This window comes from Mus caroli, unplaced genomic scaffold, assembly GCF_978045245.1.
Source record: "Mus caroli unplaced genomic scaffold, Mus_caroli_1 scaffold_10, whole genome shotgun sequence".
NCBI classification, from domain to species: Eukaryota; Metazoa; Chordata; class Mammalia; order Rodentia; family Muridae; genus Mus; species Mus caroli.
In genome coordinates, this window is record NW_028227265.1 from 3,807,905 (window position 1) to 3,820,302 (window position 12,398).

The following is a 12,398-nucleotide window of genomic DNA, read 5'->3' on the forward strand; positions in this document are numbered from 1 at the left end:
TGGACAGCTCTCACCAAGGGCATGCTTCCTCCCCCTCTGACATCGAGCTTTATCTAAACTTTACCCCCTTACTAAGTGTCCTGTGGTTACATCCATCCTGTGTTGTCCTCTGTGTGTCGCTCCTTGCACTGTGTAGCTGGATAACTCTGTGGGTTCCCCACCATTCTCTGCTCTTGCCTCGTTAATTCCTAGGCTGGATGTGCCCAAGTCCCTGATGAAAGAATTCTGAGCTGACCAGACATGCGTGCTTCACATGAGCAGATACAGAGTTAGCCTTCCTTCTGCCGTTGTTCCGGAAGTCTTTCATATAGTATAGAATAAATTATTTCCACTTTTCTCTGTTTGACCATCTGTGTGCGACACAGGCTTTGTCACCAGAATGCCCCTTTCCCTGTTCCCAGCTCTCCTGTTTGAGTTCATTCCTTGTCACAGGAAAGCCCAGAACCTCTGACTGACACCCCCATGTCGTGCCCTCCCTTATGTAGGGACTCAGGAAAGGAAGAAGGCAGTTAGTTGCTTTTGGCTTTCGAAAATGACCTCAGCAAAACATGCTTCCTCCCCAAGACTTGTTATAGCTAGAAGCTGGCACATGAAATCAAGTCTGTAAGTGGCTTAGCATCCAGGCTGAGTGCTGGAGAGTTGGGCCTTCAGGAGGAGAGGTTCTCAGGTCCTAGTGTGCAAAAGCTTAACAGCTCCCACTCAAGTGCGTCTCACATCCAGAGTGTGTATGAGAGGAGCCAAGTTTACTGCCCCTGACTATTGGCACCACTGGACTTGTTAATGGCCTTGGAGTCTGTTGCAGGAGGTGGTTTCTAATCTGGCTTGTCTGTCACTTGTGTAGACCCCTCTACAGTGACCTCTGCTCTCTCTGATTGATGATGGAGACACTGGAGAGCTTTGGAAGCAATGCTCTCAGACTATTTAGGTTGGTAAAGAAATAAGATAATCAGCTCCCAGAAATAGCTTGTGTGTCCACACCCTGGAGTGTATGTAAGGAGATGTAGCCGTGCTGGCTGGCAGTACAAGACTCTTGGATTCATTTCTGACTGGGGGCTAGGCAGAGGACCTAGAAAATAGCTGGACATCTGAGTTCTAGACTGTCCTGTGAAGCCCACAGAATAAGGAAATGCACCAAAGGCCCTGGTTTCTCACTGGGAGGAAGCCTGGGAAGCCCAGCTGAGGGGGGAGTGGCCTCAGAGGAAAGCTGCCAGGCTTCAGTGTAGAGGAGACTCCTGCTTCCTCAGGGCTTAGCCCTTTGCCAGTGACCCAGTACAACTTGAGATATAATTGACAGCAGGAGTCATTAGGGACCAGACATTGGTGGCTAGAGTCCTGAGGATTCAAGTGTAGAGACTAGCTTAACCCCAGAGCCTCAGGGGTGTATTTCAGAGAGGATGAGGCCAACAGCTGTGAGCCCTTGCTCTCCCTCCCTTTGCGCTCTCCCTCCCTCCATGCTCTCCCTCCATGCTCTCCCTCATGCTCTCCCTCCCCTCCTCTCCCTCCATCCTCTCCCTCCATGCTCTCCCTCCATACTCTCCCTCCATGCTCTCCCTCTGCCCACTTAGCTTCTTCCCTACTACAATGTTGAAATACTCTGACAAATGCAACCTTCGGGAGAAAGAGTCTGTTTTAACTCACAGATAAGTAGGATCTATCATGAATGGGAAATCTGGACAGCAGGAGCTTGAAGCAGTCAGGAAACAGAGAGGAATGAGTGAGAGCCAGTATCCAGTATGTCAACTCCATTTTACCCAGCCCAGGAGTGGTCCCACTCAAAATTAAGATGGCTCTTCCTATGTCAGTTACTGTAATGAAGACTGTCCCCACAGGTATGCCCACAGGCCAGTCTTTCAGGTGACTCTGGATTTTGTCAGGTTGACAACGCTTGCTTCAAGCTCCCCTCCCCTCTCTCCTTCCCTGCCTCACTTTTTCTTCCTTCTTTCAGTTTCCCCTTTCCTTTCTCCTTCCCCACCTCCTTCCTATATATAAAATGGCATCTGACAGGACACATTTGACTTTCTTCAGCGGTGGAGGCAACTTGGAAGAAGCAGGGGGCAAGAGAGTGGCATGAGGCTCCCTCGTAGTGGCAGTGGCACTGCCCAGACTAAGCTGCTCCAGGGGACCCTCATATTATCTGTGTTCACGTCTTTATCATCTCCCACAAGCCCCCACCCAGCTCCCTTCTCTCCAGTGCTTGCCTTCCTCTGCAGCACTGAGAATGAAGGACGCTGCAGTCAGAGAGTTTCACACTGGGCTGGAGCTGGAGGTGTTTGTACAACACTTGCCTCCCATGCACAAGATCCTAAGTTCAGCAGCCAGCCTGATAAACAGAAACCATGCACTATACCCCCCACCACCACCAACACCACGTTCCTATTTAGTATCTGGGAACTCAGGAACTGCCCCTTTGCCAAGGCTGAAGTGCTCGTCTGTGGAAGTCCGTGCTTAATAACCCAGGGCTGTGAAAGGGCCAGATGGAGAACACTGGTGATTCCTAGCCCACCCAATCCTGTCTTCAAGATGAGCTAAGGATTCAGGGACACCCTGCAAAGGACTTAGAGCAGTGCCTGTCTCACCGCATGGGTGTCATGCATTTCATGTTTGTGTGTGTGTGTGTGTATGTGTGTGTGTGTGTGTGTGTGTGTCTGGTCTTCTCTCCTGAAAGAGGCCATTACCTCTGCCACACCCAGACACAGAATTAAAGGCAGCAGTTTGTTTTGATAGTTAAGAGATGAGGAGAGAAGCAGAAGTATGGGAGTATGTCTGGTGAAGCTGCCACCTGGCTCCACACACACTCACCCCTGTGTCACTGATGCTAGCCTGGGGGTTAGGGGAGGGGCGTGTCTTATGAATCCCCTGAACTCTCTGCTGAGTCAGCCATGACTTTCCTTTGAGTTTCATGTCCCTGCCTTTTCTTCCCATTTTATAGAGTCGGTGACTAAAAGGGAGTAGGGCACTGTTAAATTCACGAGGGTGAGCAGAGTGCCAGCTAGCAAGAGTACCATTCTAAGACACATGTTCCTCTCTGAGAGGACATTGTTCATGGACTTGGTTTCGCCTCTCTCCCTGGCCCTCATCACTGTTGCAAACAGGTCCATTGAGTCCAGGAATTCGTAATAAGAGGAACTACCCAGATGACCTGGGACTCTGGCACCAAGGGACAATGCCAGGCATTTGCTCTCCTGTGCAGGCAGTGAGGCCATAGAGAGTCAGTGTAAGAACCTGCAAAGGCCTGTTCATACCAGACCCCAGCAGGTCTTAGGTCAGCATGGAGAATCAAGAAGGAAGGTATTTTCTGTGAGGCTTGCTTGATAGCCGAAGTGGAGACCTCAAGCGTATTCTGCTCTGGTACAGTAAGATGGAAGTGAAGGTTACCATCATGGAATCCTAATAAAGCCCACTGTGCATCTGCTCAGCTCCAAGCTCCAATCGCTCGCCCATCTCAGAATGTACAGAAGCTGGACAGCTGAGCTTCCCCAGCAGCCTCTCCTCTTCCTCCTCCTCCTCTTTCTCCTCCTCTTCTTCTTCTTCTTCTTCCTCTTCCTCCTCCTCCTCCTCCTCTTAAGACCACTCAACTGAGAACTGCAGCAAGTAGAGGAGGCAGCGATGGCTTCCTCCATCCCTTGTATGCCATCACATGTGTGCCCATGCATTTAGAGACCTGAGGTTGGCCCTGGGAGTCCTTCTGGACCCTTTACCCTTCTTTTAGAGACAGGGTATCCTGGCTGAAACCAATGCTCACTGATGCCACTGGTCTGGCTTGCCAGGTCGCTGTAGGAACCTCCTGCCTCTGCCTTCCTTCCAGTCGGGGATTAGGCGACATTTGGGTGGGGTTTAGGAATGCAGTCTTATGCACATTGTCTGTGGGGAGGGGTGTGATGAACATCTTATCCAGAGCCATCTTCCCAGCCCATGGTTTAGTTTTCACTTCTCGTGTGAGGGCATCCCCCAGAGCTGTTATGGAAGTGCTGCTGCCAGGCTGTCTGCCATCCTACAGCAGGTCACATAACCTCTCACCTTTGACCCCTTCTAAAACATGGGCCTTCATTGGTTTTGTATGAAGCAAGTGTAATATTTTTAAACATTTCATTATTTCACTTCAGTGCTGTTGGTTTTCTAAGCTTATTAGTGGTTTGGTTAAGGTTGGATCAGAATCACATGACACTAATACCTCAGTCTCCCTGCATGGGGAATGGGCTCATAATGCAGGAGTATGGGTTTCTCAAGACTGAGTGTGACTTCACAGTGGCCTGAGGCAGGATCTTCACTTGCCCATTTGCTGCGCTTTTATTGTCTTTTGTCCACAGCTCCTAAAGCCTGATCGGAAATGCAGGCACACAGTTGACTAGAGGGAAAGGTGATCATTTGTGCCATGTCACCCCAGTCAGTAGCATGCGAAAACAAAGTGGCCAGCAGGTTCCTGAAAGGCAGAGGACCTGTAAGCTGCTTTTTAGGATACAGGAGTCACAGGCTTCAGAGGCCTGGAGGACGTGGGTTCCTGAAAGGCAGAGGACCTGTAAGCTGCTTTTTAGGATACAGGAGTCACAGGCTTCAGAGGCCTGGAGGACGTGGGTCCTGGGGCTTGTGACCGCTATGATCTTGCTGTGGGTTTTACCACTGGACCAACTGCCTGGTTGCCCTCGTCCACCTCTGCAGCCCCCGGACTCATTGGTGACTCACCAATTAATCAGTCTTCCTGTTAAGATACTGCAGAGTCTAGAAACAGCCTTGGGCTGGGGTCCCAGGCACCCCAGACCTTTGTCTTCCTTTCCCCCTTCTTGATGGGGCAGCCAGGGTACAACACCAAGATCCTATGACTCGTTCCCACACTGCAGTCTTGTTAACCTCTTTTTTTTATCCTGTGCTATTGTATTCGTGTGATGTGTGGATTTTCATTCAACTTAACAGCTTTCTCGTGGTTTCCACCCTGCCAGGGAAGGATTTCATTTGATTCACTCTTGAAACAATTTTATGGAAATCATTAGCTCATTGGGTAGAAATAAGGCCGGCCTGTGGGGGGCCAGAGTCTGAATGCACAGAGCTATGAGGGGCTTGCTCATGAGCCTCTGTCCAGAGTGGCAGGGCTTCTCAGATCAAAAATAACAGAAATCTTTCCTGAAAGGGATGCAGGATGTCCTTTAAAAGAGTTGCCTTTGTTCCCTCTGGGGAAGTGGGGGAGGGGACAGAGCACAGACTCTGTTCACTTCTTCATGGTCTGTGGACATGCTCTACATAGGAGCTAGACAGCATGTTCTCAAATCTAGGGAAAATTTTAATTTCTTTAGAAACGCATGCAGGCATTCCACAGACTTCTTACTGAAACTAAAAGCACCACCAGGAGGGAGGTTCCTAGCAAAGACTGGTGAGGCGGAACCACTATGGGGTCTGCCGGCACGGGCATGGTGCCTGTGGACGGACCATGGGGACCTCACCTCCACATCTGCATTCAGAAATGCAGGCATGTGAGTGAGTCAGAGTCAGAGCCAGAAATGCAAGCAAGATGTGGTGAGAGGACACCTTCCTATATTCTCTGCCCACTAGGCTATGCTCCTTGTCATCTTTGATGACAGAGCAGAGGGTTCTCCAGTTCTTCAAAACACGGTTTCTGATTCAGTGGAGTATTATGTGCCACCTGTCGCCTTAAACAGAGAGCTGCGTGTACAACTGCATTTGCCCAGGGAGTCCTTACAGGACAACGGGCCTGTGGGAAACATAAAATCTTCAAGTCTGTTAGAAAACACAGAAACCTGAGTGGTGTGTGTGTGTGTGTGTGTGTGTGTGTGTGTGTGTGTGTGTGTGTAATTGAAGACAAGTGACCATCCCAGAGTGCTACAGAGCATGGCCAAGAAGAGCAGAGCACCAAATACCAAGCCTGTGGGAGGATAGCTAGCCGCTGCAGCTTGGAAAGCTCTAGACTGATCCTTGTCTACTATAAAGGCAGGTTTAGTGTAGTGTCCTAGGCCCCTTGTCACTAATGCATGTCAAGAGAACAAGGCATACTGAAGTAAACAGTTAACATCCTCATACTATGATTTTAAACTACTGATTACAGTCATAAATGGCTGCTCAGCTTCTTCAAACCTGACATGTGTTTGGTGACACTGTCCTGTCTACTGTCTTGGTTGTTGTTGGCAGCACATACTGTATCTACCACACAGGCTTTATCCAATCTAAAATTGATCCTCCTTCACCCCAAAAGTAGCCTCCTTGCGGTTTCTGGCTCCGCCTGGTTCTAAAAGGACTGAGTATCTGTGTTATACTAGCCTGGTCCCCAAGCAGTATAAAACAAATGGCCTGCATTTCAGAACCAATTTGGGCAGTGTTGGCTGGAGTGGAGCAGGCAGTTGCCCCTTTGGTGACTTCAGATCTTTCCAGAAGTTCTCAGAGCACAAAACCACAGCTAGGACCCTTGCAGAGCTGCAGGTTTCCCGAACTCAAAAACTGAGAGTTGGGCAAGAGAAGCTAAAACCTAGAAGGTAGCATTCAGAGGGGAAATGTGGTGTTTTGTATAAGGGTGGGAAAATATCAGGGTTGAAGGTCATAACCCTTGGAGAACTGGCCAGGCTATGGTTAGCAGAGAATGAATGAACAGTTCCTTGGGGTCCCATCTACCCCCTGTTCTGCATGAATCACTGACATGGCTGCTGACAATAGACATGCTCTTGACTGTGTCAGTGGGTATATGGCAGTTGTTCCTGTGTTTGACAAGGCCCAACTGCCTCTGCTATGCTGTGGTAAGATTCCATCAATATGAAGCTAGAGAGACATAGTGACTCCTCACTGTTCTGTGGTCCAGAGAGTGGTCCAGAGAGCAGGAGTGCCCATCACTGGGAGGAGGGTCATATTGTGCGTGGGGATTGCTTCCTTGAGTGCTCCCTGTGTCCGTACTGCTAAATGTCCCCTGCCGTGTGGCTATTATACAGAAGAGTGCAGGCTGGTGACAGTCCATTAGAAAGTGTATCCTGTTTGTATCCTCTGCTTGGTAGATGGGACACCCCAGGGTCCATCCCTGCCATGGGGTTGTGTGACTCAGGACCAGGGGTTTATGGGAAAGAAGAGATGAGCTGACCTTGGCAGAGGGAGTTGCTGGATTTGTAGGAGCAGTGACCATCACAGCCCAGAAACCATCATGTGCTTCCTGTCTCTAAATCTCTCCTTAGACACTAGGGACACTTTAATGACACGGTAACCTTTGCCACTCCACTGATGGCTAAGATTACCCTGGCTAGTCTGAGTGGCTCATTGAGTGACCTCCGGAGTCTCATTCAGTATGAGAAGGTCACCTTCCGTATGGAATGGAGCAGTGCAGGAGCTATGCCCCTCCCCCTTCCACAGTATGAGGCTGCTGACCCATCTTCCTAACGGTGCCATCTACAGAACAGCAGCTTTGAGGTGGGACCCTCAGCATACTATGACAGTGCAAAGCAGATAGGAAAGCAAAGAACCCATGAGATGACACCAGCTAAGTGAGCCTGCCTAGATCCCAAGCCAGAGGATCCCAGCCGTGGGAAGGGTTGTGGTGTGGCCTTGTGGCTCTGCTCTGGGACTGTGGGAAGGGTCGTGGTGTGGCCTGTGGCACTGCTCTGGGACTCACTTCATGAACTGCTGCTGCAATGTCACTCTCTCCCAAATACGCTGTTTTGAATGGCAGAGCACCAGAACTACTTTGGGATAGATGAAAATCTTGGCCCTGTGGCGGTCAGCATCCGGAGGGAGAAGGTAGAAGATCCCAGGGAGAAGGAAGGGTCGCAGTTCAACTACAGGGTGGCCTTCAGGACAAGCGAGGTAAGAAACTGCTGTTGGTCACTACCATGCTACTCAGTTTTAGAAAACCTAGCTTTGATGTCAGTCATCCACTAAGGACACTGAAAGGCGGTTATGTTGGTCCCATCCCAAGTAAACACTTGGAAGCCTTTCCTGGCACTCAGGTGACCACAGTCTCGCCACATTGTATGATAGGACAGCATGGTGAAGGTGGACAGTTCTGAGCCTGAGACATGAGAGCAAATGCCATCTACACAGTTCCCATCAGAAGTGGGAAATGAGTTTAAAACCAAATGCAAAAGGTGAGGCAGGAGCCGGGCATGGTGGCGCACGCCTTTAATCCCAACACTCGGGAGGCAGAGGCAGGTGGATTTCTTAGTTCGAGGCCAGCCTGGTCTATAAAGTGAGTTCCAGGACAGCCAGGGCTACACAGAGAAACCCTGTCTCGAAAAACCAAAAAAAAAAAAAAAAAAAAGATGAGGCAGCCTGCGGTGGGGCTGGCCTGTGACAGGCAGGCATAACCAAGGTGACCACACCTCAGAGAGCAGCTTGTTGTGCCCCACAGACTTTGTACTGATTAAAACCTGAGGTGATTACACACATTGTGCAGCTAAACAGCAGACACCAACCACCCTAAGGAATCAGGGTCCCCTGCACAGCAGGTCTTGGTCCTTTGGCCCACATAATCAGAGTGGCCAATCTTCTAGAATGTGCCAGCTGGCCACTTTAGGCTTTCCTACTTCCCTTTGCTTCTGTAAGTGTGGTGACACTGTATCTCAGCTGTCGTGGTGGCTCTCATGCTAGTCACCCACCGTCCCTCCGTCTATTGACAGCATGGCTAGTGTGTGTGTCATGTGTCTCTGGGATGACACTCGGTTCCCAAGATCAAGCAGTAAGACCTTCTGGACCACAGGGCAGTGGCTTTTCCTATCATGACAGCCTTGAATGGTGGCCTAGGTGTCTTCCTTACCTCTATTTCTGTGAAGATACCATGACCAAGGTAATAAAAAGAAAGCATTTATTGAGGTTCATGGTTACGGAGGGTTAGAGTTCATGATCATCATGGTAGGAACCATGGCAGCAGACAGGCATGGCACTGGAACAGTAGCTAAGAGCTCACATCCTTCATCTATAAGCAGGAGGTAGAGAGAGGGCTAACAGAAACAAAGGCTTGGGCTTTTGAAACCTCAAAGCCTCCTCCAGGCTAACAAGGCCTCACCTCCTAATCCTGCCCAAACAGTTCCACCACCCAGGGACCAAGCATTCAAATCTATGAGCCTATATCCTCATCCAGAACACCGCACCAGGCTTCCAAGGTATAGAGCAAAACACAAGACTGTGTTCAGTGGTCCTCCTCTCAGCCACCCGCACGCAGCCCAGGGGTGTTCAACGTGGGTTCAATCTTCAAACAGAAGACATGGAAAGGAGAGGAAGGGATAAGCAGAGGCGCACGGATGGAAGGAGAAGGGTGTGCTGGGGCTTCAGCCTGAGCCCTCCCTCAGCAGCCTTCCCAAGGGGCATCAGAGCTTCAGTTGTCTGGTGAGGCTCTGGCTCCTTTCTGAGGCTCTCTTCTGTTTGTCTCAGCCCCTGTGATGTCTTCCCATCCCTCTGTAGGGATGTTGTTGATAAAAGGCATGGTCATTTATGTTTTCAGATGGAGTGCCTTGCTTCCATTTGATAAACTGTTAGATCCCCTCGTGAATAACCAGCAACAGGTATTAACCAGAGTCTCATTTGCCACAGCTCACAACTCTGAGGGGAGCAATCCTAGAAGACGCTGTCCCCTCCACAGCCCGGCACGGCACCGCCCGGGGCCTGCCCCTCAAGGAAGTCCTGGAGTATGTTATCCCAGAACTGAGTATCCAGTGTCTGCGGCAAGCAGCCAACTCCCCCAAGGTCCCAGAGCAGCTGCTCAAGCTGGATGAACAAGGGGTATGTACAGTGTGTGAGCACAAAGCTCGCACAAGCCTGGACTGCACACTTGAAAAGGGAACTTTCCACTGTGTAACCCCGCCCCCAGACAATGCTTATTGTGTCTTTGGCTGGTCTTGAACTAAGAATCCTCCTGCCTCAGTCTCCCAGGTAGTCAGAATTATAAACGTGAGCTGTCACACCAGATTTCTCATCTTCTTTCCTTTGAAACCATTTCTAATAAATGCCTTCAAGTGAAGTGTGTGGCCCCCAAAGATCATACTAGCCAATTCCACGGAGGCTCCATCTTTCCCAGCCCATGTGGCTTTGCTTTGTGGGAACAGACCACATGACAGCTATAGCCTGCCATATTCTCACGGTGAGGCAGGTGATTCATGGGGCCTGCCTGGCGTTGTGAGCCCGTGGGTGACACCATCTGAGAACTGGATGTCCAGGAGCCATTGTGGAGGCAGGCTCCAGGTGTGTCCTTGCTTTCTCTCTTGGCTTTGCCATGCTGATGTGGCTTTGTTCTGTGATGACATGTAGACCTGAGCGTCAGCTGACCTTTTGGCTCTCACAGCTCCTCCCATGTCTTAGAAATAAAGGGCTGTTGGGAAATAGCTGCTGAGGCTATTTACCCCTGAAAGAGATGCAGTTTGCCACCACCCAGCTGTCTCTGCCCTTCTAACACTAACACCCCTGCTGCTGTTTCTTTTCCTAAAAGCAAATCTGCCTGAGAGGCACCTGCACAACAAAAAGGGGTTCAGCTATCTAAGTAGTAATTAACCTCTCGGTGGCTCCTCTGGCTCCGGGTCTGTAGCCTTGCTGGGCTCCTGTGACTGGCTCCTGGCCATGATAAGTCCCTTCAGGACACAGTATGGAGACTCAGCTTCTTCATTTGGTTGTTGGGATTTTGGTAAGAGGTTTCAAGCAAGGAGCCAGAATGCTGTGGAAAGTCGAAAAGAGCTTATGATGTGAGGCCTTGAGGGCTTTGACGCAATGTTTACAGAAATTAACCCCCCCCCCCAGCTTCTAGAATACCTGTGTGTGTGTGTGTGTGTGTGTGCCCTATAGCTGAATTTTGCACAGCTGTGAGTCGCCCACACATGGCTGCTGTGGTTCAGAGTCTCTGAAAGAACAGCAGGTACTCATATCTCTGGAGCCGTTTCTCCAGCTCCCTTCCCTTTAGATACATTATTTTTATGTGTGGATGTTTCCCTGTGTCTGTGTGTGTGTGTGTGTGCGTGCATGCATGATACCTGAAGAGGGGATCAGTTCCCTAAAACTGGAGTTACCAGTGATTCTGAGCCGTCATCTGGGAGCTGGGAGTTGAGGACGGGTCCTCTGCCCGGCAGCAAGTGCTCTTTACACTCATTTCTCCTTTCCCTTTTCAAAGGCCGTCCTAGTTTACACACCAGGGAATTCATAGGCTGGTCTTCTGTGATAGTCTCCATCACACACCTCAGTATAGCATCTGTGTAACAGAGTCTGTCCTGAAGGCCAGCTGCTCCTCGCCTCTTGGCCACATGGCGCAGACACAACAGGTAGACATCACATTTGCTCTGCCCAGGCCTTTGGTGTACACCACCGGCTGAGCTGCAAGTGGAGCCAGAGCTGAAGTTCATAGCCTTTCTTTCTTGCTACCTTCGTTTGTGTTTAAATCTTATTGATCATGACAAACTGTCTTAGTCACTATTCTATTGCTGTGAAGAAACACAGTGACCAAGACAACTCTTAGAGAAGAAAGCGTTTAATTGAGGCCTTGCTTACAGATACTCCATGACGATGGCGGGAAGCATGGTGGCGTGCTGGGACTCACGGTGCTGGAGAAGGAGCTGAGTGTTGTACATCTTGATTCATGGGGGGCGGGGGATAGTGTGGGCTTTTGAAACTTCAGAGCCCACCCCTGTGACACACTTCCTCTAACAAGCTTGTTCCTCCTCTCTTTAGCCCTCCTCAATAGTCCCAACACACACACACACACAGACACACACACACCACCTCTGCTGACTAAACATTCAAATATATGAACCTGTGGAGGCCATTCTCATTCAAACCACCATCTAAAGCTTCTGGTGTTGGGGACAGAGTGGCCAGCCTTGATCCTGACCCAGGAGAAATAGTTGTGGCTGAGTCCCCTCTGTCTGTGTGTGTATCCTGCTCACAGCCCTGAGCCACAGGAAACTGACAATCTAGTGTTTGAGTGTGTCCTGGCTCTCAGGTCCCAGTGAGTGTGTCCCTGCTATCGGGTCCCAGTGAGTGTGTCCTGGCTCTCAGGTCCCAGTGAGTGTGTCCCTGCTATCGGGTCCTAGTGAGTGTGTCCTGGCTCTCAGGTCCCAGTGAGTGTGTCCCTGTTCTCAGGTCCCAATGAGTGTGTCCCTGTTCTCAGGTCCCAATGAGTGTATCCTGGCTCTCAGGTCCCAGTGAGTGTGTCCTGGCTCTCAGGTCCCAGTGAGTGTGTCCCTGTTCTCAGGTACCACTGAGTGTGTCCTGGCTCTGGGGTCCTCACACTCCTGCCTGCAGTTTCTCTTGGATGGGTTGGGTTGGCTTGGAGTTTGGGTAGGTGTTGCGATCAGCCTGAGGTCAGCAGGTGAGGGCTGGAAGAGTGGTCTGGGAAGAAGGGAGTCAGAATGTTTGCTTGTCTGCGGCAGTGAGCAGCGGACGGAGCCTGCTGCTGGCTTCTAGTAGACAAGAAGACATTTTGACCATGTTTTAGTTTCTCC

General features: G+C 50.3%; 1 protein-coding gene across 3 annotated transcripts in view; it reads left to right on the forward strand.

The window, feature by feature from the left end:
- The window catches only part of Sipa1l2 (signal induced proliferation associated 1 like 2), a 151,363-nt gene that overhangs the window by 80,453 nt on the left and 58,512 nt on the right, over positions 1 to 12,398 (forward strand). For all 3 annotated transcript variants that reach the window (XM_085843514.1, XM_085843515.1, XM_029480755.2), the window contains 2 exons: positions 7,652 to 7,785; positions 9,508 to 9,696. In XM_085843514.1, coding sequence (XP_085699640.1) covers positions 7,652 to 7,785; positions 9,508 to 9,696 — 323 coding nt within the window. The remainder of the gene's footprint in view (positions 1 to 7,651; positions 7,786 to 9,507; positions 9,697 to 12,398) is intronic.